This window comes from Ovis canadensis, chromosome 3, assembly GCF_042477335.2.
Source record: "Ovis canadensis isolate MfBH-ARS-UI-01 breed Bighorn chromosome 3, ARS-UI_OviCan_v2, whole genome shotgun sequence".
Lineage (NCBI taxonomy): Eukaryota > Metazoa > Chordata > Mammalia > Artiodactyla > Bovidae > Ovis > Ovis canadensis.
Genome location: NC_091247.1, coordinates 188,674,139 through 188,698,755, shown reverse-complemented (window position 1 = coordinate 188,698,755; position 24,617 = coordinate 188,674,139). Strand labels below are relative to the sequence as shown.

At 35.9% G+C, this 24,617-nt stretch overlaps 1 protein-coding gene across 3 annotated transcripts in view; it reads left to right on the top strand.

Moving 5' to 3' along the window:
- Positions 1 to 23,638, top strand: part of BICD1 (BICD cargo adaptor 1) — a 253,448-nt gene extending 229,810 nt beyond the window's left edge. Inside the window, exons 9-11 of one of the 3 annotated variants that reach the window (XM_069585376.1) lie at positions 8,478 to 8,486; positions 17,043 to 17,118; positions 20,869 to 22,099. In XM_069585376.1, coding sequence (XP_069441477.1) covers positions 8,478 to 8,486; positions 17,043 to 17,118; positions 20,869 to 20,956 — 173 coding nt within the window. In that variant the 3' untranslated portion in view covers positions 20,957 to 22,099. Of the gene's footprint in view, positions 1 to 8,477; positions 8,487 to 17,042; positions 17,119 to 20,868 lie in introns of all 3 variants that reach the window. The other 2 variants (XM_069585373.1, XM_069585375.1) reach the window with 2 other exon arrangements.
- The last annotated feature ends 979 nt before the right edge of the window (positions 23,639 to 24,617 follow it).

The following is a 24,617-nucleotide window of genomic DNA, read 5'->3' as shown; positions in this document are numbered from 1 at the left end:
AGTGTCTCCCCAACAGTAAAATTGAGAAAGTTTTAAGTATAAGTGTATTCATGAAGGGGTTTGATTGAGTCCAAACTATAGCTGGTTGAAGTCAGGAGGGTCAGAAAAAGGTCAACATCATCATTCCTTAGGTTCCAGTTGATCTGGTAGTTGAGTGCCCCAGGCCAATCTTTACCACTGACACAGAACTGGGAGTGTCCTTACTTCTCTTGCTTGATAACAGGCAATGTTTCTGCATTCTTTAGTTCCCTTAAGATGTTAATTACTGAGACTTGTTTAAGGCCTGGCTTAGATCACAAAATGGCTTAGGGCCAAAATGGTTTCTCTTCTGTCAAGAAAGCTGTCTTGGTTCTCTTTCTCTTCAACCCTCCTGCCCTAACTGCTTACAGCAATACCTGAGATAAAGAAGCAACTATAGAGTCTAATGAAATGTGAGATGAGAGGTGGCAGAGACTCAGAAAGGAAACTGTGAAGAATATGAATGTTTGTAAGTGTCTGAAATCAGACAGGTTCAACTCTGTGCTTGAGCCAGAGTGTCCTGTGTGCATGCAACCTACTCTAACTGCTCATTCATCCTCTCATGATTTGTCTGTGGAAAGGAGTACGTCAAGGCTGTATACTGTCACCTTGCTTATTTAACTTATATGCAGAGTACATCATGAGAAAGGCTGGGCTGGAAGAAGCGCAAGCTGGGATCAAGATTGCCGGGAGAAATATCACTAACCTCAGATATGCAGATGATACCACCCTTATGGCAGAAAGTGGAGAGGAACTAAAAAGCCTCTTGATGAAAGTGAAAGAGGAGAGTGAAAAAGTTGGCTTAAACAAAGATCATGGCATCTGGTCCTATCACTTCATGGGAAATAGATGGGGAAACAGTGGAAACAGTGTCAGACTTTATTTTGGGGGGCTCCAAAATCACTGCAGATGGTGATTGCAGCCATGAAATTAAAAGACGTTTACTCCTTGGAAGAAAAGTTCTGACCAACCTAGATAGCATATTGAAAAGCAAAGACATTACATTGCCTACAAAGGTCTGTCTAGGAAGTGAGGAACTGGTGGCTCAGAGGTTAAAGTGTCTGACTCCAATGCAGGAGACCTGGGTTCGATCCCTGGGTCGGGAAGATCTCCCTGGAGAAGGAAATGGCAACCCACTCCAGTATTCTTGCCTGGAGAATCTCACGGACAGAGGAGCCTGGTAGGCTACAGTCCACGGGGTCGCAAAGAGTCGGACACGACTGAGCAACTTCACTTTCACAAAGGTCTGTCTAGTCAAGGCTATGATTTTTCCAGTGGTCATGTATGGAAGGAGCTTGGCTAATGCTAATTGAACTGACTTTCTGAACTAACAGCCTTACTGGTTTTTTGCCTAAAGTGTCTTTATTCCCTATAGAGGCTTCTTCATTTTTGTGTGTTCTACTTCCCCATATACTTTCTTTGTTCACAGGATTCATTTCTTGAAATAGCAGGAGTGAACAGCATTCTGTTGAACCTGTAATCTTTTAGGGTTGTATTTGCTTTTAACACAGCTTCTGCAGTTTTCCCTCCAGAGGAAAGCTTGGGCATTTTCTCATGCTAGAGCGTGTTGCCCTTAGTTTGGAATCTGCTGAAACAAAAATTAATTTTAAAATGCTACTTCACAAAATTATCAACTATATGTTTAAAAATACATTTTTGTATCTTGCTCCAATGTAATATGCAATCAAAAATTTGTTCAGATTTCTAAATTTTACTGAATCTTGTATGCTTGTTGTTGTTGTTCAGTCCCTAAGTCGTGTCCAACTCTTTGCGACCCCATGGACTGCCCCATGAACTGCAGCATGCCAGGGCTCCCTGTCCCTCACCATCTCCCAGAATTCACCCAAGTTCGTGTCTGTTGAATTGGTGATGCTATCCAACCGTCTCATCCTCTGCCTCCTTCTTCTCCTTTTGCCTTCAAACTTTCCCAGCTTTAGTGTCTTTTCCAATGAGTCAGCTGTTTGCATCAGGTGGCCAAAGTAGTGGCGCTTCAGCATTACTCCTTCCAGTGAGTATTCAGGATTGATTTCCCTTACAGTTGACTAGTTTGATCTCCTTGCTGTCCAGGGGACTCTCAAGAGTCTTCTCCAGAACCACAATTCAAAAGCATCGATTCTTTGGTGCTTAGCCTTCTTTATGGTCCAACTGTCACATCCTTACTTGACTAATGAAAAGACCATAGCTTTGACTATATGGACATTTGTCGGCGAAGTGATGTCTTTGCTTTTTAATACACTGTCTAGGTTTTTCACAGCCTTCCTTCTAAGAAGCAAGCATCTTCTAATTTCATGGCTGCAGTCACTATCCGCAGTGGTTTTGGAGCCCAAGAAGAGAAAATCTGTCACTGCTCTCACTTTTCCTCCTTCTGTTTGCCATGAAGTGATGGGACCAGATGCCATGATCATAGTTTTTTAATGTTGAGTTTTAAGCCAGCTTTTTCACTTGCCTCCTTCACCAAGGAATTATGTATGCTACAAGAGTATTTTCTCTCTTCTTCTGGGTTAGCTCTGATTCATTGCACAGTGGAAATGTGCATATCATCAAATTTTAATTCTTTCAGTATTTCTTCAAGTAGCAATTCCATTTGTGCAAGAAATCTTTCAGTATAGAATGATCTTGGGTTGGAATGTGCAAAGAATGTCATTGGAGAAATATATCTCATCTTTAGATTCTGTCCATCTATGTGATGACAGATGTTGTTTAGTTGCTAAATTGTGTTCAACTCTTTTGCAGCCCCATGGACTGTAGCCTGCCAGACTCCTCTGTCCATGGGACTCTCTCAAGCAAGAGTACTGGAGTGGGTTCCCATTTCCTTCTCCAGGGAATCTTCCTGACCCAGGGATTAAACCCATGTCTCCTGCATTGGCAGGCAGATTCTTTACCACTGAGCCACTAGGGAAGCACATAATGACAGATACCTAATGGAAAACGGAAAAATATAAGAAATTATTTCATCTTTCTCAAATAGCTCTGTATTTGCTTTGTTTAAGTAAATCTCAAATATCCTCCAGTTTAGCTGAATATTTTGATTTTCATCCAGATAACTAGTTTCATATAAAAATATTTTGGAATTTTAGGGGTTTTTTTCCCCTTCTTTACTTTTTCTTGCAAATAGTTTAAGCTAGATGTATCTTTTATACCAGTTTTGAAATTGTGTGCATAAATGCACAAAATTTTTAAGTTTTCTTATCCCTTGCCTCCACGCTTAGCCCTCTATGCCTCACTACAGATAACTCAAAGTTTGTGTTAAAAATGAATTCCTCTATAAGTCTGTAAGCTTTTGGGCAGAAACCTTGTCTCTTTTAATCCCCAGAATCTTCCACTGTACCTGGCACATAGTAGGCCCTCAATTTGTTGGATAATTGGTAATTAATCCAAATTTTCTACAGTATCTCAAAATATACAGCTTTATTGTGGTTTATCATCTCTACATGTAATTCTTCATGTACAGAAATATAGTACATTTCAGATGTGGTTTAAAGTAGGTGATGTAATAAAGATCTAAATAACAGTTGCATTAGGAAAATTTTCAAATTAGTTATTCATTTCGCTTATCATTTAATTTAGGCAGCATATGTATCATTTAAAGTTTCTTGATTTGGTTGTTTTAATATATTATGCCTAAAAATCAAGGCAGTTATAAGAAAATACTCACTATTTTTGGCCAGGCCCCACAGCATGTGGGATCTTAGTTCCCTGACCAAGGATTGAACCCATGCTCCCTGCAGTGGAAGCACAGTGTCCTAACCACTGGACTGTCAAGGAATTCCCCTGAAAATATTCATTTTACAGAGCAACAATGTATGACCCATGTAATACACACCAAAAGGCTGTATATAAATATATAGGCTTTCCTTACTTATTACTTTCTCTTATTCCATTTTATGTGTTTTATATTTTTCAAGTATATTTCTCAATAGATAATAGTTATTCAAAATTGAAAAGGTATAATTACAAAAGGGTATACAAATAGAAAGTAGTTCTCTCTGCCACAACTGTGCCCAGCCAAATTTGGGTATCCTTTCAGAAACATTCTGTACATATACAAGCAAATATATGTAAATATATGCATATATAATCACATATATGTGTTTTATATATGCATTACAATAACATTGGCACAACCACAAACATCATTATGCATGCTATTGTTTTCCACTTAATCCATCTTGACTTTTTTCTCCTTTCATATTACTATTCATCTTTTTTTATTTTTAACTAGATGTCTGGAGGAGAAGGAAGATATACTTGAACCCTTTAAGAAAGTTTGAAATGTCTTTACGTGTAGAATTGAAATATATCTTGCCAAACAATAAAATGACAGCGACAAGAATGTTTCACCTTCTAGACCAAAGCTGTTCAGTTTTAATAATGTGGTAGCCATGTGAGAAAAAGTAAAAAGAAACAGATAAACTTAATTTTAGTAATATATTTTATTTAACACAATATGTCCATAATACTACGATTGTAACATGGACTAAGTAGAAGCAATTATTAATGAGATTTTGCATCTGTTCTTCTTACTCAGTCTTTGAAATGCAGGGTGTATTTTGCACTGACAGCACATCTCAATCTGAACTAGCCATATTTCAAGTGCCCAATAGCCAGATTTGGCTAGTAGCTACTATTAGACAATGCAGTTATAGACCTTACTTACCAATGGCTCCAACTAGATTTAATTTCTACAGTGAAATCTAATCACTAACAGATTTAAGGTAACACACTTCGGTTTTCTTTTAAAATGAAATATTGGGCCAAATGTTTGTTGTTACTAATTGATTCTGCTTTATTTGTCTCTGGTAGCAATATTCTTTCAAATAGATACATATCAAATGTTTGTGTACCCTTCTCTGTACATCCCCTTTGTTTACTAGGTGTCCTTGTCATTAAGAATTTAATTCCTATTGTTTAGATATCCTAGGAAACCCTACTTTTAAATGTTCTTGAAATAGTAAAAAACAGCTTAATTTGTGTGTGTATGTGTAATCAAGCTTGTAAAAAGTCTATGTTATTTATTCAAAGCAAGGAGTGCCTGGAAAATATTTCCTGCCAATTTTAAATGGCAGCATTTAACTACTTCATATTTAGACTGAAAACACATCACACTTTTCCAAGGTGTATTCCATGTGTTTTGGATAAAAGAGAAGATAAAGATAATACTAAGTAAACTATTCCATGGTACAACTTAGAGCCATGCAATAAATAATGCAATGATGAATGGAACATTTGATGACCACAGTTCTAGCAGCATCTTTGTCTTATTTTTGGTTTTTGTCTTCTACTACCTCCTCTGGCAGGTACACTATCCAGAACTTGTGTTTTCTTAAAAGATTTCATTTCCAAAACCTAAGCATCGTAAGCAAAATAAGTTATGATAAAATGATGGAATTACTTAATTACTGAGGATCAACATGAAAACCAACACTGTAATAGGAATGTACCTATTAAATTAGATCATACTTTCAATCCATGTTGACTCTTCTAATATAACTGTCATATAAGTCTTTTATATGCTTTCGAGTCTTCTAAGTTTTATTAATATTTTAATAAACCCATGGAAATTTAAAATTTTTAATTAAAATCCTCAAGGGAAAATAACTACAATCTTTCTCTAATATATCCATTAAGTGAAAAAAAAATACACTTATTTGACATTTCTAATTATTACATATTTAGGGCAAAAGTGATCACATCATGCTTGTGTCCACCAGAATTCACCCATGTGGTATGAAGAGAGAAGCCTCCAGAAGGGGGCTGAGTCTGGAGAAATAATGGGGAGGCACAGGTGGGCTGAGACACATGGAAGGCCCAGGACATTGTAGGGGATTATCCCTCCTTGACCCTGCCCAAATGATACTTCTGGCTCACTACAAAGTATCGACAGGCAGGTAGAAAACTCCAAAGAGATAAGCACCTAGGTCTGCAAGCAGACTCACGGAAGTGACCAACCTCTGCCACCAAAGGACAGACTTGTCCAGATACTGAATATTAAAACTGCACATTATCTCACCACCTTCTACTATGCATGCTCCTCACCTGTAAGTCAGAGAACAGCTTTTATTCTACCAGACTACACTCAATTACTTACCTACTGCACTTAACCCTTGGTTTCTTTGGTATCCTTTGCGTCAGGGAGTCAGGTGTATAACGGCCTGCCATTGGCATGGCCCTGCCTTCAGATCCCAAAGCCCTCCATATGCAAAGAAAATGTACAATACTCCATTGTGATGGCCAGTAGGGCCTCTCCCTCATTGTATTCCCAGGAAAAAGGCCATCAGCTATGCTATGCTCCTGACACTATTTAATCTAACTTGCTGGCATCAGACTATTGATTTCTACTGTATACATGTCCTCACTGTAACTACTCTATTATAAAAATGCTCTATTATGAGCATTCCCTGGGATGTTATATTCAAACTGCAATTTTCAAAGGAATGTCTTTCACCTACAAGGACTAATAAGGAAAACATAATTTAAAAAGACACAGTGGATACCCAGGAAAGCTAATCTTTAAATTAACAACTGCAGGCTCTCCTTTACATTTATGAGGATACGTGAACAGCTACAATGAAGGAATAGTGAGGGAGCTCTCTCAACTCTGAGTCTCTCTGATTCAATGAATACAAATTCTTCTTTCCATGACTGGGACTGGGTCTTATTGTGTACAATCCATTTTTTAAATATATTAAAATATATCAGTACCGGATAGTATAGTTTTCATCAAGAAAAAGTAAAATTCCCATTATCTAATAATGCAAACTTTTTTTGGTACAATTTAAAGTGTCTAAGTGTTATAATCTGACTCTACAAGGCACGAAACTCAGAATTAATTCAGAATTAATGCTGAATTCTTGAAGCGTGCTAACATTTTGCTTTCTTTCCCAAAACATATGAGATTCAGTTTCTAAAGGTATATCTATATTGTTACACTGGCTACGGGGGCCACTGACTTAACTGAGAAATGCTTCTCTGGTACTCATCAACATGGCAGCCAATCAGACTCTTCTGAGGCACATTAGCAGTTTGGGGAGTGGCCTTTGTACACTCTAAACCTGGTTCCAGTGGCTCCCTGAGACCCCTCCTTGGGCAGGGTCTGAAGGAGCAGCTTAATTCTGGCTGAAAGCATGGTACAAATGATAAGTAGTTCTGATGCTCACAAAAAGCCTACACTTGCTACTTCCTATTCCTTTGTTTTAAATTATGTAATATAGTTCCTTACACTTACTAAATTTAGACTACTTAAAGGGACTTAGGCATTGAACTCATACAGCTAACCAACCAGAAAGATTCACAGTGCACTGTATTCATTGTACAACAGTGAAACGCCCTGCCACCCTCTTGTTTTGCTCTTGCATAGCTGTATGTGCCTTCTTCCACACATCCTTCTCTTTAGCCATCTGCTGATGCTTGTTTGGTTTTCTTGGCTGTTTCCCAGTGTATTATGCATAAAAGGTATGAGAGGACAAAAAAACAAACAAACAAACACAACTCAAAATGGTTGACTTTATTGCTTTCTATTGTTTACTAAAAAAGTAAATGTAAAGTTATAAAGATGTCATATAACCATTAATTTCATAGTCACCTCTGAGCCAAAAAAGAAGTCATTGGTATACTCTCCATATCACAAATTTAAAGTTTTTATAAACTGTACATATAAGAGCCAAATTTGTTTTGGCTATGTTCATTACTAGAGTGTAGATGTCCTCTTTTCTTTCTTTTTTTTTGGTGTATACATTATTTTTATGTCACTTCAGTGTGTCCAATTCATAAATCAAGTGTCCTTTAGGGGGACTGCTTCCTGAGCTGAGCCCCTCATGTAACCTCCATTGTCAGTGAATGTTCTTGAAAGATGGGCTAGGTTAGATTGTTACTCTTAAAATAATTATTTAAAAGAAACTTTGATAACTTCAAATATTTGCATTTATATGATTTAAAAATTTATATGAAATTATATACATTTACTTTGCAGGATAATGGTTTAGAGCAGGACAGTGGTTTTAATTAAACATGCTTTTGGTGGCTATATAATTGGTACATTTTTTAGTTTAAGGAGATATGCTTTCCTCATGTTAAGGACTTTTTTGCTGCTCTGATGCTGTTCATCTAGTCCATTTTTGCTCTAAACTGACAGTCCTTCATTGCACTTAAGATTTTGTCTTATTAATAATGGAAAATCAGCCTATGATCTGTTTGGGTCATAAGAACTGAAATCAGAAATTTAGAGTAGGAAGAGATGCCCAATGTGGATGTTGTTTAATTCATCTTAAATACCTATTCTGACTTTCCAGGAAGCCCCAGCTCCACCACTATTGGTAGGATTCTGTAAAACAAACAAACAAACAAAAAGTATAGTATAGTCATTTACTCTGAGTAGGTATTTATGGAATAAGCCATTATGATCAGAGAATCAGTTAAACATAAATGTTTTTCTCTTTTTATGCACTACTTGACATCAAAAGCAAAAAGAGGTAAGTTGGCTATAAACCTGAGTGAACCTTATTTTATTTAATAGATTTATTTCTGAAAGAGCTTTGCTTCAGTTTTCTACAAATCAAGTACTTTTGCATTAGGAACTTATTGTAGATCTTTAATCTTTTCTTTGAAAGCTGAATAAGCACCTTCTGTAAACTTGGGTTTTAAAAATATTTAATATTCAAACAGACTGCTTTTCCTTTAACCAAGTTATACATATGGTTTAATTTTCTCGTGAGGAACGTTGGTTTAGTTTTGGGGTTTCTGAGTCGTCTTCCTCCTCACATATGGAGGATTACATGTTATAAGTAGTTCTTCTTTACTTAAAAAAAGCCAAGAAACAACTGATATTGGTGAAAGTGTATAATTTTCTGATCCATTGCTTTACAGAAGAGGATGCCCTGAACCTCTCAGAATATTTTCTAGTGTGATTATTTTTTAGTGTGTGTGTTATTTTTTAAATTAATTTATTTTTTATTGAAGGATAATTGCTTTACAGAATTTTGCTGTTTTCTGTCAAACCTCAACATGAATCAGCCATAGGTATACATATATCCCCTCCCTTTTGAAACTCCCTCCCATCTCCTTCCCCATCCCACCCCTCTGGGTTGATACAGAGCCCCTATTTTTTTGAAATGGCTATAAAATAAGAAAATCAAACCCATTTCACTGAGTGGTCTTTTATATATTTTTCTTGTTTGGGATATATTTTCACTTGATTTTTTTAGTGGCCTCTTATTTGTAGTTTAACTTATTTCTCTCTTCTTTTTGATGATGAATTAATTCTGACATTTCAAAGGAGTAGATGGTCTTCATCTGATACATGCTATTATTGAGATTGTTTAATGAGAATAGACCATCACACCATCCTGAGTTAACTTTGTACCAGCTGACACTGTTCTTGAGAAGGCCATTTCTGAACAAAGTTATTTTCTAAAAGGTACTTAATTGATGTAAGAATCTGGAAGCAAAATGTACTTTTACCTCTTGGTGCCACTGTATCTAATTACCCTCTTCCCCTTTATCTTCCATGTCTTCCTACATAGGCTGTTAATTACACACATGCTCATGGTTTAATTGTAAATTGTTCAGAAGCAGAAAGTTGACAATACTGCAGGGCATTTTTATATTTCTCTTTTTCAAGGTTTGAAATAAATACAGGTTTATTAATATTGCTTTGTTTTATCAGCTAGTCATGTGATATTCCTCAGGACAGCAAGTGGAAAGCTGTGTGAAAGTTTTTATCTAATCTATAATCACTGAAAAGTCTATAAATGTTCCCTGTCTTTAGCAAGTCATGCTCTGATTCTGTATTATTGAAGACAATTTTAATGCTTGTCCCCTAAGCATGATAACCTATGCACAGTTGTCATTTATATGAAGGCAGAGCCAGATGTTTTAAAGAGTCATATGTTTTTAAAGATCATAGTTTTTCATTGTCTATACTGAAATATTTTTATGTGTTTCAACAATTCTGCTTTTTTCCCTGGAAATTTTTAATGAATAGTTATTGTTTCTGACTATAATAAGGGTATAAACAAATAAGGGGATTTGCTGTGTTAAACGCTGATGTAAAGTTAAGGCTGAAGTGACTGGTGACATAAATTGTAGACTACACTCCTGAGTAGCCGGAAATTATGTAACTTTTATTTTTGGGTACTTCCAGAGAAATTCATGTGATATGTTTGGCAAAAAGGGATGAGATAGCCAGCTCTATGTGTTTGATTATCAAATGTTAAAAGCTGTTCACAGCTATCCATTTTTACTAGTGCTGATGTACCATTAAGTTCATCGTTAGATTTTTTAAAGTATTTCAACTTTTCTTATCTACTGTTTATATTCATGTAAATGTTTCTATCTCATGCTTTCATTTTTCTTTATATGATGTTTCTATCTTAAATTTTTCTTAAATTCTCTACTGTATATGTCTGTTTTTTCAGTTTATGTGTATAGGCATCCATAAGACTACTTAAGTGTTCAAGTTATTACTACAAGAAGAATGTATTTTCATGCTTCTTTCCATTTACTTTTCTGTTTATTCACTAACACACTATTACTCATTTTATAGATTTAGTGAGGAATAATTTAGTATTGATGTATTTGACCTATTTTAAATAATAGCAATTATAATTATTTTCAAGATTTATACATCAAAGACTTAAAATTTATTAAAGAATCATTAGTTACCTGATATCACTAAACTAGCATTAAAATCTTTATTGGAGAGTATTGGCGAGTATTTTCTCTTTCCTATTCCTTTTGTTAGGAGGATGTTATGATGACAGGAATGTCTAAATTGTACTCTTTCTTTCTCAAATCAACCCATCACACAATGACATTGATAATGTAACTAATAAACAAATCTAGTGATCCTTTAGGGAAGGCAAAATCAGTATATTAGCAGGTATTCTGCATCATGTGCAAATTCTTAAAGTAAAGGACTGTGGGAAAACAAAGAATTATAAGGCAGGGTCTTCTCTGTCAATTGCGTAGCATGACTGAAGAATTTAGATACACTGCAAGGAAAGCAGTGTTCAAAAGCTGAAGACAATGAGATAAGTACTAACGGAGTTTAGAGGAAGCAGATACTTCCTTCTGGGGTGGTCAGGAGTAAAAATTGAAACTTGTTAGTTCTGAACAGTCCAAGAGAAGAAAAGAGTATTTTAGATGAATGTAATAAAAGGAGCAAAGACTTGCTGAGATGATTTTATCATATGGTCTATTTTGGCCTTTTAATTTCTGTTTTAATGGCAGTGACTTTGTTTCTTGAAACTGAAAATCTCAAGGTCATCTTGACTTCTCCTTTTGGCCCCTCATGTGTTATTCAATGACCATTTCTTATCCATGGGCCCTGGGCTTCATACTTCCACAAACATCCTCTCACCTGATCTGCAGGATTGATATTTAATGTCCTCACTTAACAGAAAAGCTGAGGCTAGGACTGAATTCACTTCTTCAATGTCCCTCACCTACTGGTTTGTGGAGCAGGGAGTCTAAACATTAAGATCTCTCTGATGGACCTACATCTTATGCTGATATGGATGAAAGTTGAAGAGCACAGAAGAGAAAGAATAAAGAGGAAGGCAAAGAGACCATAAAAAAAATTGCTGCAGAAGCATCGCTGGGCAATGGAAGGAAATTGTGATGTACTCACTATCCAGTCCCATGGGTTACTGTGTAAAACCCTCATTTAAGAGCTGAGTGTGTGCCTAAGTATATCAGTAATTAATTGTGAAGAACACCTTTGTGCTATTATCCACAAATATTCAGAGTTCCTAAGTTGGGAGACTAAAAACATACAATATGCGAGTTTTATGTATCTACTTTGGTACACAATGCCTAAAAATTTGTTTTCTACCAACTCAAATTTCACATTCTATCATCAATTTTGTTTTCTCCAAGACTGATTTGATCACTTTAACTTCACTCTATTTTGATTTTTGCTAAAAAGAAAGTCAGCTGAAATTGGAGTATGGATTTTCATTTAGAGTTTGTGCTTGTGTATATCTTTTTCTGTGAGTTTCCTTGAATTAAAAATGCTTATTTCAACCCTTCACCTGCGTAGAGTTGAGAAGAATCAAGGTCATGACTGTCAGATTTTCTAACTTGAGAAAAAAAGGAAGAGGAAGTTGATATGGTAGATGACAGAATAGGACCTAAGAGATGCACCAGGTAGGAAGAGGTGAAACTTATTAGAAATTAACTTAAAGTTAAAAGTATATAAAATATTGCATTGGAATTCCTGACACTGTAAGTACAGGATGGAGGAGCTATGACTTGACAGCACCATCTTCAAACAAACTAAGCTCCTGTGAAGTTGGTATTCTGATGTTGCTGCCCCAAAAAATGACACACAGGCTTCTGTTTTTTTTGTGTGTCTCAGGTGAGGCAGGATGCTGCCACCCCAGTCAAGCTGTTACATCTTATTATGCATGGTTTCCTCTCTGAGCACTTCAGTTTTAGAAGATTGTACACAAACTGGAGCATGGTCAGAGAGCAAAGAGGAGGGTATGGGAGGTTGAGATTATGTCCTGCGAGGAAGAACTTGAATTATTTAGCCTGAGGAAAACTCAGGAGATAGAAATCATTCCAGGGTAAAGTATGAAGCATCTGACACAGTGTATGGTCATGAGGGAAGGAGATGTGGTATAGAAAATACCTCATGAAATAATAAGGATGCATTAATTCTTAAGTCAGGAAAACCAGGCACTGGAGTGCAGGCCATTCTGTAGGAAACTGTTAGCCACAAGGAGCTGCTGCTCTGCCCCCATCAGAATATCCTGGCTGTAGGAAGCCACCCCTGAAGCTGCACACTGTCCTTACCAACTCCTCTCACTGCCATCTGAGACACACATGGGGCCAAAAACATAGAGGTGTTCCTAGCCTCCTTCCTCAAGAGGCTCTCCCAAACAGTCACCAGTGGGCTCATGGACTCCCAAAGGTATTGACTTTTAGAAAATTGGTTGGTGTTCTAAACTGCATGGAAAAGTTTAAAAATGGTAGATACGTGAAGGAAAACCATACGACAAGACTTTCCTTCCTGCCAATGAAATTCGCCACTTTCAGCCACCTCCTTATAGAAACTGGATATTATCCTCATTCTTGTACCTTTTATCTTTCTCTGTGTTTTTGAGGTAACTAGCTGCCTTCAAATTGCTGTCAACTGTCTAATGAAGTTCTTATGTTTCTTTGGCAATATGGGTCTGATATTTTCTAGAGGTTGGTGGTGTTCAGTTGCCAAGTCGTGTCCAACTCTTTGTGACCCCATGGACTACAGCATGCCAGGCTTCCCTTTCCTTCACCCTCTCCCAGAGTTTGCCCAAGTTCATGTCCATTGAATCAGTGATGCCAGAGGTATCTAGAGGTATTTCTAGAGGTAGCTGGCATCAATCAGAGAGACAACCAGAGTGGTGAGTAGAAAATAAGCCCTAACATCAGAAAAGTCTATATCTTTGCTCAGTCGCTTCCTAGCAAGTAGTCATGTATTAACTAAATCAACGAATGTTTGTGGAGAACCTACCATGATGCCAAGTTCTGTATTTGTTTTTGGTGGGAGAGATCATGAAAAATGTAGAGAAAAAATAGTCTCGGTAGATAAGAGATTTCAGTAGAGTCCCATAGATCAAAAATACTTACTATTCCTCTTAGGAATAGTGAAAATAACAACTGCAGAGTGTTGTTAAGATTTAAAACTTATATATAGTTCCTAGGAGAAGTAACATCATATTGATTCATGAAATAATTTAGTTCCTAGGAGAAGTAACATCATATTGATTCATGAAATAATTTCCTTCCTTCCTTCTCCACTTTTCTATCTTCCTTTCTACTGGAGTCTTTGTTTATGGAGGAATGTAAAATAAGTTCATATGTATCTCAGGACATATAGACGTGTTAAACAATAATATCCCTTATTCATCTCTGCCCTTGAGGCACTAACAATCTCTTCAGTTTTATGACATTTCTCAGGCCTATAGCTTTATAATATAAATGTTCAGTGTTATCAAATTCTGGGCATTTTGAGTAAGCACTTTAATTTTGTAAAATATTGTATTACTATTAGTAGAGGCCATAAACAGCTTATAGTTGCTAAATTCTTTAACTAATTTCTTTTCTAGGTGTACAACCTAGATATTACAACCTCCAAGAAGCATTTCCTGACCACTTAGATTAGTGAATTGTTTCTGCTCTAAGAGCCCAACTTTTCCCTGTCATGGGAAACAATGCAGTGAAGTGTCTCAAAATATAACTCAGCCCTTGGATCATTCAATCCTGGATTTAAATTCCAGCTCCACCTCTTAGTGAACTTTGGCAAGTTATTTAACCTATTTCTCCCCCTTCTGTAATCCACAAATTGGGATTAATAAAACACGGTTAAAGGAGAGCACACATATTAAGCGCCTACACAGTGCCTGGTACATGATAAGCAATGAATGAGTACTACTAGGTGTTACCACCACCGCTACATCTCATCATCATCATCATCGTCATGACAGTTTATTTTGTTTGTTGAATATGCTCATCTTTCTCAATTGACCAGGGACCATATTTTCTGTTTTCCTTTTATCTCTACCACCTAACAGTTTCAGACACACAATGGGAGTTTAGTAACGAAATTGCTGAATGGTTGAAACAAATTCTGGTGGCCCCAGATGACAGCAGTGACTTCCAATGTTCTGAGACTCCTCCTCCTTAAGTCACATAATTCTACTTTTCTATGTCCTCAAAAGCAATGAGATGAGGCCTAGTTCCTTTGTGAATAAGTCTACCAGAGTAGAACGTACAAAGAACACATGAGATCATGTAAAGCCCACAGCATCTCGTAGCTGGAAGGGATTTTCTCAACCTCCCAACCTCCCCTTTCATTTTCAAAGTACATGGTAAATACACATTGCTGTTCAACTGGGTTGGCCGAGTCCACGTTGGAGGACTGTTGACCACAGAAGAGGAATTCAGAAGACAATTGAGTCAGAGCAATTAATTATTTTTCAGATTTCTTTTTAAAATCTTTTACCACCTTATCTATAGAATTTGTTTTTAATTCTTTAAGTATAACACTTAGCTAAGTACTTGTAAATAATAAATACAAAATAATAATAATAATTAGCTGGAAGCATTATAATTTCACTACAAATGTAAGAAATATCCACCACATATCAAACAATTCATTAAGAAGGTGCATTGTGGTCCTGCTTGCCTGTTTTCTGAATTTCATCACAAAGTATATTTCAAAGGAACAAAAATCTCTGACTGTAACAACAAAAAAAGAAAAGAAAAGAAAAATCTTATGGAAATGAGATAGAAAAGAATTTAAACCATTTAAAAACTCTAATTCTGAGGCTTGCCATTCCGCAGAATGGCAAGAAGAGCTGGCAATAGGAAAAAGCAAGCGAGACTCCTAAGTGTTTGTATTTGTACTTATTGCATTTACTCAAATGTAACATAAGAGGGCAGCATACATCTGTTTAACTTAGGTCTGCTGGCGAGATTAAAACAGTTGTCTAAATTTGTACAGCTTTGTCTAAAATTATCCTTTATCATGGCTATTGAAAAAAATGAAAAGCGCATAAAGGAATTCATCCTTTAAGACTCCTGAGGTTCTACAAAAGGGAATCATTGAGCTAATCAAGCTGCAAAATGGAGAAACAAAGACTTAAAGACAAAAATGAAAAGAATTTGCCAAAGCTAAGAAAATGGAAATATTTGTTATATTTGAAAGACTTTTTACTGAGTATGATAATCTGAACAACAGCTACTCAACTAATCAGATATTGTCCCTATTAAAAAACAGTAATTAATAAGTTACTCTGGAACCAAGACCAGCTTATGAAAAGGTCCTCTCTCTTCAGTGATGTTCTCTTGAATGAATTTAAATCAAGCCTATCTTATATTCTACTTTCCATCACAGACAACTTTAGTGTATTTGCAATGTCTTCTATAAAAGCATCATGAATTTTAATATTTTCAAGTTATACAGCAAGTTTTGTTGTAACAGAGAATATATTGACTTTAGAACAAGTAGTGCTTAGATTCAAGCCTTTGAATGTAAATTTCAGTAAAAGTTCATTAATTCAAGACTTTAAATCCAGAATTTGTAATTAATTTGGCTTAACTATTACCTATATTACATATAGGGAAAGATATTTTATAGTCTAAGCAATTAGTAAGAAGAAATTCTGCAATTAAAAATAATTGAATTTTTGTTTTAATTTGAACTTCTTCTGCAAAATTTTTTGTAGAAATATAATATATGCATTTCTAACTAGCTTAGCAGGTGATTATAGTACATCAGCAAACAGACTGCTCTTTCATTATTTCAGAACACAGTCTTTCTTGGAGTAGATTAGTAACATACCTGATCAGCTAAAGAATGAATTTTTAGCAGCTAGTGATTTGTCAACCTAATGTGAATTATGTGATTTTCAGAAGACAAAAATAAAAGACTTCTCATTCAGGGTAGCTTTCTCCATCAATCCAAGTTACTAACAATTTAATATAATAAGATAAACATTCTAAGACTTCTAACAAGTCTTACTTTTGATAAATAAAATCTATTTTCAGAAAACTGTGAAGCTAATTTTCTTCTCAGATATCCTTCTGTTAATCATGGAAAAGTGTGTATTGCATGCTTTTCTCAATGTACCTGTGGGATTAACAATATACCTGTGTGTCCAAATATAAAGTCAGCTATCTGAATATAAAACATTTTGGAATAGCAAATCTAAGTTTAGAACTTGAGGATCTTTCATTATGTTAATACATCTTTTATTTTTAGATGTAACAGCATCAAATATGAATGGCTATGTATGTCCTAATGTACTTGAGAAATCTCACTACTAATTTTGTTTCACTAATTTTTAAATACTGTGTTTAATTAAGGAAAAAGCCTTGTCTTCTCTATTGGCATCATTCAGGGAAAAAAAGCTTAATTCAGATGTTTCTGTGTGACTACACATTCCTCACTAAATCTCTCAGGCAACTGCCTAAGTTACTGTTACTAACACGTTGCTCTGCCATCTGTTTGTATACATGTCTAATTTATCAGTTTCTTATAGATTGTCAGCAGCCTGCTGCCTCCGTACCGCCACAGTGCTCACAACTAGCCGGGAGGCAAGACTGCCCAACTGTCAGGTAAATTCAGACGTCCTTACTCTTCCCACACAGCCGCATGTCAGTTCCACAGACCGCAAGCTCTCCTTTCCCACATGATGACTTCTTATACTTGCCACATTTTATTTCAAACATGGACTATACAAACACACATTGGATTCCTGAAATTCACATGTGCCCACTGAAAATACAAGAGAGCTAGAATTTATTTTACCTGTCACTAACAGGTAGACCACAGGCTGCCTTCAGCTTCCTTTTGTGAGTAAATCCTTGGATTAGTCCAGGGTTTCATTACCTTTCAAAACATAAAACCTGGAGTTGTTTGTCTTTTGCTTTAGAATATATTACTCAGGCAAACAATTAGGAAAGTGAAAAGCATATCTAATGTCTGTTCCAAGACAATTTTACAGAAGTGTTTCCGTTTTCTGTCCACTCAGTACCCTCAGTGAAACTGAAATCGAAAGATGAAGAGAACGTTGTAATTGGCATTCAAAAAAGAATATTTTCAGTGACAGTGCCTTTATGTAAGATTCACTAAACAATTTTAAAGGCAAATCTACAGACTCCCTGGATGGTAACCTGGAGAGTAAGCTAAACGATTTCTATTCCAATGAAAGCATTGCAAATACATCATGAATTTACTTTCATGGTAAATTTCATGGGCAAACTTTGACACAAGCATCAGAGCACCCCATCAAGACCTAAACATTTTCTTGAAATCCTTCATCTCCAGTTACTGGCCTCTGATGGTATCTAGTTTTTAAAATCTGGCTCTGGCTTTTGTAGCCAGCTTGTTGTTCTCTCCTTATTTTAATATGACTGTTGCTCTTCTTCCAGGGCAAGGTTTCTTTTGAGTAAGGGCAGGCCCAGACGTACTTCCATGTGTGTCTGAGGAGTAGACATCAGTAGCAGGCTGCATGTTGGTCATGGGTTAGAGCTGAGAGCTGCAGATGTTTTCCACAAGCAGCAGCAGCCAAAGCCCCAGTGTGACTTGGTCTCTGAGGCAGCTGGGCAGCCAGCTATTTAAGTGGAACATCAAGTCAGCAGGAGAAAGTATGTGATTAAATAGGCCCCAAGCCAGTGTCTTCCAATTGATGTCTCAGCCTGCTGTTCCCACCCCTTCCAGCAACAAGGTTTTTACTTCAGGAAAGTTCTTCACTAACATACAAATGCTATTTAATAACAGCAGCCAACTGTAAAGCAATTTCAATTACTAAGTAACTAATATAATAACAAATGTTCAAATCCATCTCAGTGGAATTCTCTGTTTGTAAGGCAGAAGAACATGGGCTCTTAACTTAGTTGTTCTCTGAAAAGTACCTTCACCCCACCCAAGGCTGGGGTAGTGCCAGGCACATGACAGAAGTTCAGTGAGTGAATGAATTCTGGAGTCACATTATCTGGGTTTGGTTCCCACTTCTAATACCTACTAGCTGTGTAATCTTGGAAGTTGCTTTTGCTGGTTAAGATTCCATTTCTTTACTTGTAAAATGAGAAAGAGAATGGATATTGGGAGGATTCAGGGAGGCACAGGCCTGGCCCACAGTGTGTTCTCAATATCTTTAATTACTACTAACCACTGTTAGTACCTAACCATTTCTCAAGACAGATATCTGCAATCTCTCATAATCTCTCTAACTTGCCTGGGCAAAGAGTGGAGAAAGCTACTGTTTTAAGTGTTTCAGTTAGATAAGAAATGGAAAGGCTAATGAGGAATCTTTCTAAGTTTAATTTTACTTCACTTTTGTTTTTTTTCTGTTTTTTTTTTGAGAACCAGTTTGACTAAATGATTAGAACTTATTATGATTAAGTGATTATGATCATTATGATTAAATTATTTTATTAGAATTTATCAAATACAGTATTTATATTCAAGAAGTGATTCCTTAATCTATAAGCCAAAAATATGCCTCTGTCACATAAAATACACAGTACAATTATATTTTGTGCAAATTAAAAATAGTAATAGTATAATATGAAATATTTGTAACCTGTCACTTTAAGAAATCAGAAATAATGAAAAATAATTTTAATTATCATGAACAACAACATGTGTTGGGCCAAGTGAGCTGTAACCTGTGTGTGAAAGTGAAGTTGCTCAGTCGTGTCCGACTCTTTGCCACCCCATGGACTGTAGCCTACCAGGCTCTTCCGTCCATGGGATTTTCCAGGCAAGAGTACTGGAGTGGGTTGCCATTTCTTTCTCCAGGAGATCTTCCCAAACCAGGGATTGAACCCGGGTCTCCCGCATTGTAGGCAGATGCTTTACCATCTAATACACTAGGGAAGTCACTGCCGCTATACACTTCACTGGGTCAAACAGAAATGCTTGCCTTCCTTTATACAGAAGATTATTGAACTCCATGGGTCTTCAAACACTTATCCCTCTTGTATGATGTGACCACCTTATGCTACTTGCCATAACTTATGCTGAATAATATATTTCCTTCCCTAAAAAGAAACTTGTTTTAAATCATGCAAACTTAAGAGACAGAAACTCAGGTCCGTGGGAAAGTCTGCCTCTCTATTTCCAGGTCGTCTGAGGATGGAGGAAACATCCTGCCATGCAGTATTTTCTTAGTCCTCGTGCTGAACCTCCAGCTCTCCCGTGTTTACTTACTACATTTTAAAAATAGAAAAGAAAAATCATTTTTATCACTGGTTGTCCTAACTAGAGCATATCTCCATTTAAACTACATTTACAAGAGTTCAAAGATTTTGGGAAGAGAGACCCCAAGTAGAGTAGTATTGTACATAATTATGATTTTGTATTAAAACTCAAGAGATATACATGAAAAAGCAAACATAAAAACTGTTAATGCTCATTTTTGATGACTTGAATGATTATATTAGCTTTTTAAAATTATGATTAAGTTAATAAATAACAATAATAAACCTTGAATAGCTTTCTCAAATAACACTCCTGGCAGAAATTATTCTGTGGTACTGAGTTCCAAAGTATAAAGGAAAAAAGCAAAGTTTTAGAAAAATGCCAGTCTTTTTCAATTGAAAAAATTCCCCATAATGTGATTTCCCCCAATTAGCCACATTTTAAAAGGTCTGAACCCAAATGTATTTGTAATATTACCTTAGAAAATGCAATGATTTTGCATCCTTATGCTGCAATATTATTCATCAAGCCATTGATGAGCCTGAGCATTTCTGTGTTCATTTAAACTAGAGGCTCTCAGAAGTGGTCATGTGGGAACAACCACATGCATCATATAGTTACTCTTCTATCATCTTTACACCACCAAGCTAGAACAGGTAGAGGGAACCCTTAGAGCAAATTAGACTTCCACAGGCAAATTATTTCTACTGAATCTGGATCTACTTGAGCAATGCAGAATCCTCAGAAGCCTTGGTTCAGTAGGTCCATGGCCCCAGGACCTTGTTAGAAATGCAGATTCTCAGGTCCCACCTCAGACCTATTATATCAGAATCACTCCCAGGTAATTGCTATATAATCATTACATTTTGAAAAGAACTAATCTTGCAACTAACCCAGAGACCTAGGGGAATGACTGGGTGCAGAAATTGAAAACAGTGACTGCCGGGAAGGAGTTCATATGTTGTTTCCCTAATATGTTTCATTTTTCTTCTGGAGGGCTTTTTTTTTTTTTTTTAAATCTACAGTTGTCTTGGCATGCTTTAGATTTAGGCCATTTTCTGTGCAAAATTCCTGTGAAAATAATGTCTGTCGAACCTTTACCACTGTGCATAGCCCTTTGCTATTTGCCTCTTGCTGACATGCTTGTTTCTCATTTGCAGTCCTGACGTAGCTCTGCCTGATGAGCAGCCACATTCCAGCTCGCAGTGCGCCCCTCTCCACTGTCTCTCCAAGCCTCCTTACCCCTAGTCTTCATCTCCCGCGGACAAACACTTGTGGTGAACGTTTTGTAGCCATACACAGGATACTGCCCAAGATCCAGCGGCTGGTTTCTTCTCTTTGGTTAGATGTTTGATTGCATTAATGGCCATCATTTTGGAAGATAAGAGGAAGCTGGGAAGAAAAACACAAAGCACAGACTCCAGTGTAGCAAAATACTTTATGGTTTCTCTAAATCACAGATAAACTTCTGTAATCAAATGGCTACAGTTAAATTAAATCAAAATAAAACGAACCAGGAAATATGTATCTCAGATGGCTGGCTTTACCTCGATAGCATAAGAGAGACCTAAGACAATGTAAAATACATATATTGTAAAATCATCTTTCCTTATACTTCAATTTCAGCTATAGAAGTTAATTCTAATTTTTTGGTCATTGATATTTATTTTGTACTTTACTTGCCACATATATATGTCTGTAAAAATCATTTCTGTGAGAGGTGAACTTCATTTATTTTAAGATATACATAATATGCTCAATTAAGTATGAGTTTTAATTTAGTTTGAAATCTGGAATTGGCCAGACTGGTCATTTTTCTTGCACAAAATGATAAACGAGGTGCATCGGAATGTTAACAATAACTGTATTTTGCTGCTACACTGATATTGTTTATGCACTTACTTTCTAATCAGTAGCTCACTGACCGCTAGGTTGTTTTTGTTTTGTTTTTTAAATAGAATTCTTCATTGGACGTTATTAAGTAAATCTCAAAAAGAGACTATGTTATGGTTCATTGACTTATTCAACTTTTGACGGCGTCTTTAATTTTTTTTAATTGCAGATCAGTAGACGCACTGGTGCTGCTCCTTTGTGTGTGTGTGTGTGTGTGAGCGTATGTAATAACGTTAAAGAAGGCTAAATAACATGATGGGAAAAAATGGTGTGTTTATTTAATGACCAGAATTTTTTTTACTTCTCCCAAATTCAGGGTCCTAATAAGAGTCTTTCCTGCTATAAGATATCAAGTATAAATGGGAAATATATACATATACAGATGTAAGTTAGCCTTTGGTTAATTAACTTACCCAGAAAGTGTTCAAGTTTTGATTAAAATTGTATGTTTTATTGTTGTTAGTTTTTCTCATAATGAATCTTCCTTGCCAAAAAAAACAAGAGGTAATAAACCTTAGCTCATTGTCTACTTTTGACAAACACTCAGGTGCCTACAATCATTATATTATATTAAGATAATTCATGTTCCTAGTTAATTTACAGATTCTGCTGGGTAACTTTTATGACTTAATTTAAGGCAGTGGATTTTCACAGCAAAATTTATTTTGCACATAATCTGACAAACAAGGAAAACAGCTAATTGAGCTGAAAGGTCTAATACTCTTGGGCTCCTTATATCAAGTGCTGCCCACACACCTGCTCCTAGCCCTGATTCCTTGTCTAGTCAGGTAGCCTTAACTTGTTTAAATCCATAATGGTTTGACCTTTTCCTGTAATGATATCTGTAACTTCTCTTTAAAACAAAAGAATCCTCACTGTTAACAAAAGATAGTTAACAATGCAGGGCTCTAATAATGACGACCCAGTAGGAGTCACTCAGCTGACTGAGTGGAAGTATTGGAGCACTAGCAGGGTGACCCATCAAAGGTGGCAGCCAGTCGGCAAGTCTTAAAGCACAGAGCAGGAGCCCTATCAGTCATACACCTTTTAAGTAGTCACTGTTACCAAAGCCACCAAGAGATTTTGAGTTCCTTACATGTGTGCTATTTTCAACAGTGTCATTTATTATGCAACTTGCAGTAGCTGAAAATCTTTATCCAAATAGAGATTCAGGTTAAAATATGGGAAAAGAGACAAATCTTCATAAAGCCCTGATCATGGCAACCTAACCTTCTGCTCTTTCCACCTGCACTGACTTGCTGTACCTAAACATTTTCTTTATTTTGTTGGTGGTGTATCCGCCTGGTACTAGTCTTAGTGAGACAGCATGGATTTTATTAGAGTTCAATTAAAGGAAGCTCCCCCACCCCTGCCCCTGCTTTTTCTTTTTCAAGTATCATGTGTTTGGACCTGAAAAGTGGCATAGCTGCTAAGTTGACTTTTAGTAAAAACTGTGCCTGAGGGAAAATATGCCTTTTTAAAAAGTACCTCAGAACATTTTCCTATTTTGCCTCCTCAGTTTCATTGGTGGTACAGGGAATTCAGCAGTAAAAAGTACATATCGTCTATGTGTAACTACAGGGCGTTTGTGCTTCCCCACTGTGTATTTGTGACCAGCTGAAAAGCTGGGCCATAGATAAAACATTTATTTCTTCCAATAAAAGTTCATCATTAAGTCTATTATATACTAGTTTTATTTCAATTCATTATATTAATAGAGTGGGGAATGCTTGTTTTGAAATAGCAATTCTATGAAAATATTAATTTTAGCAAATTTTGCCAAAAATATATAGAAATTTGGAAATAAATTTCTCATTTTCAGCACAAAAATAGATAATAGTCCCTAAGCAGTAAGAGAGAATTCCATGTATTTAAATGGTGGCATCACTTAGTATAGTTTAAACTGAGCCATATCTATATTTGTTTATAGGCATTTAAAATGGCCAGATATGTGTAGCATTGATAAAAATCAGTACCTGTAAACATCAGGATTTAAAAAGAAATTGGAAAACTGAAGAACTAGTGAAAACAAAAAAAGAATGAATCTCAGTAAGGCTAGTTGAAGACAGACTTGGGGTAGAAAAACCAACTATAGAACTATAATGAAAATACTGGCTAATTATTACAAACACAGTGGGCAAAGATTAAAAATAACTGGCAAGACTTTAAAAAGTAAGCACAATTACCATACTGGAAAGAATAGAATTCAGAAATGCTTTCCTATTGAGAATTTTCTTAGGTAAAAAAATAAAAAGGAGCAATAAATTGCCTTTGGTCTGGGTGCACAGGGGTATACAGGACCCTAGAATTAATCTTTCCAATCAACTCATGATTCGTCAGATCCTTTTTTCATATACAGTTCTGTTTCAATAAGAATAATTTGGAGGACTTGGAGAAAATGAAAAGTTATTAAATAATTAAGAAGAGACCTATTTATAAAGATTATACATTAGCTTAAAGAAGAGGTACAGTAGTGATTTCAAGAAAAGTTAATAAAGGATAAATACCCACTATGGCTACCATTACTAAATCTAGAATAAGAGAAATAATCATCACTGTGAAGCATTTATATTCACTCTGGGAAAGAGATTTTTAACAGTGGGAAATTGATCAGTGAAATTGATATTCATAAGGAAGATTTGTTTTTTAAGAATTAAATATTGGTTGAGAATTAAATATTATTGATGGTCTAGTAAGGATTAAGTTGTGTGGCAAGATATCTTATGATAATGTTTGATAATTCTGGGATTCCATAATGTTTTGCCTCTTTTATTTAAAACTTTAAAAATACATTAAAGTTATACTGGTTAGACATGAAATATTTTGTCCCTTGAAAATAGGATAGCATTTCCAAAACATTTGGTGAAAAACAAAACAGGGTTGTTGGTGTTATTTTTCCTTCCAGCTATGTTTCATAATATCTTTAAAGAATGTAGTAATTTTACTATGGAAAAGCCTCAGTTGTCAAAGTCTAAAAAAATAAATGTCCTCAGGAATATTTCAGAAATAGGTATGC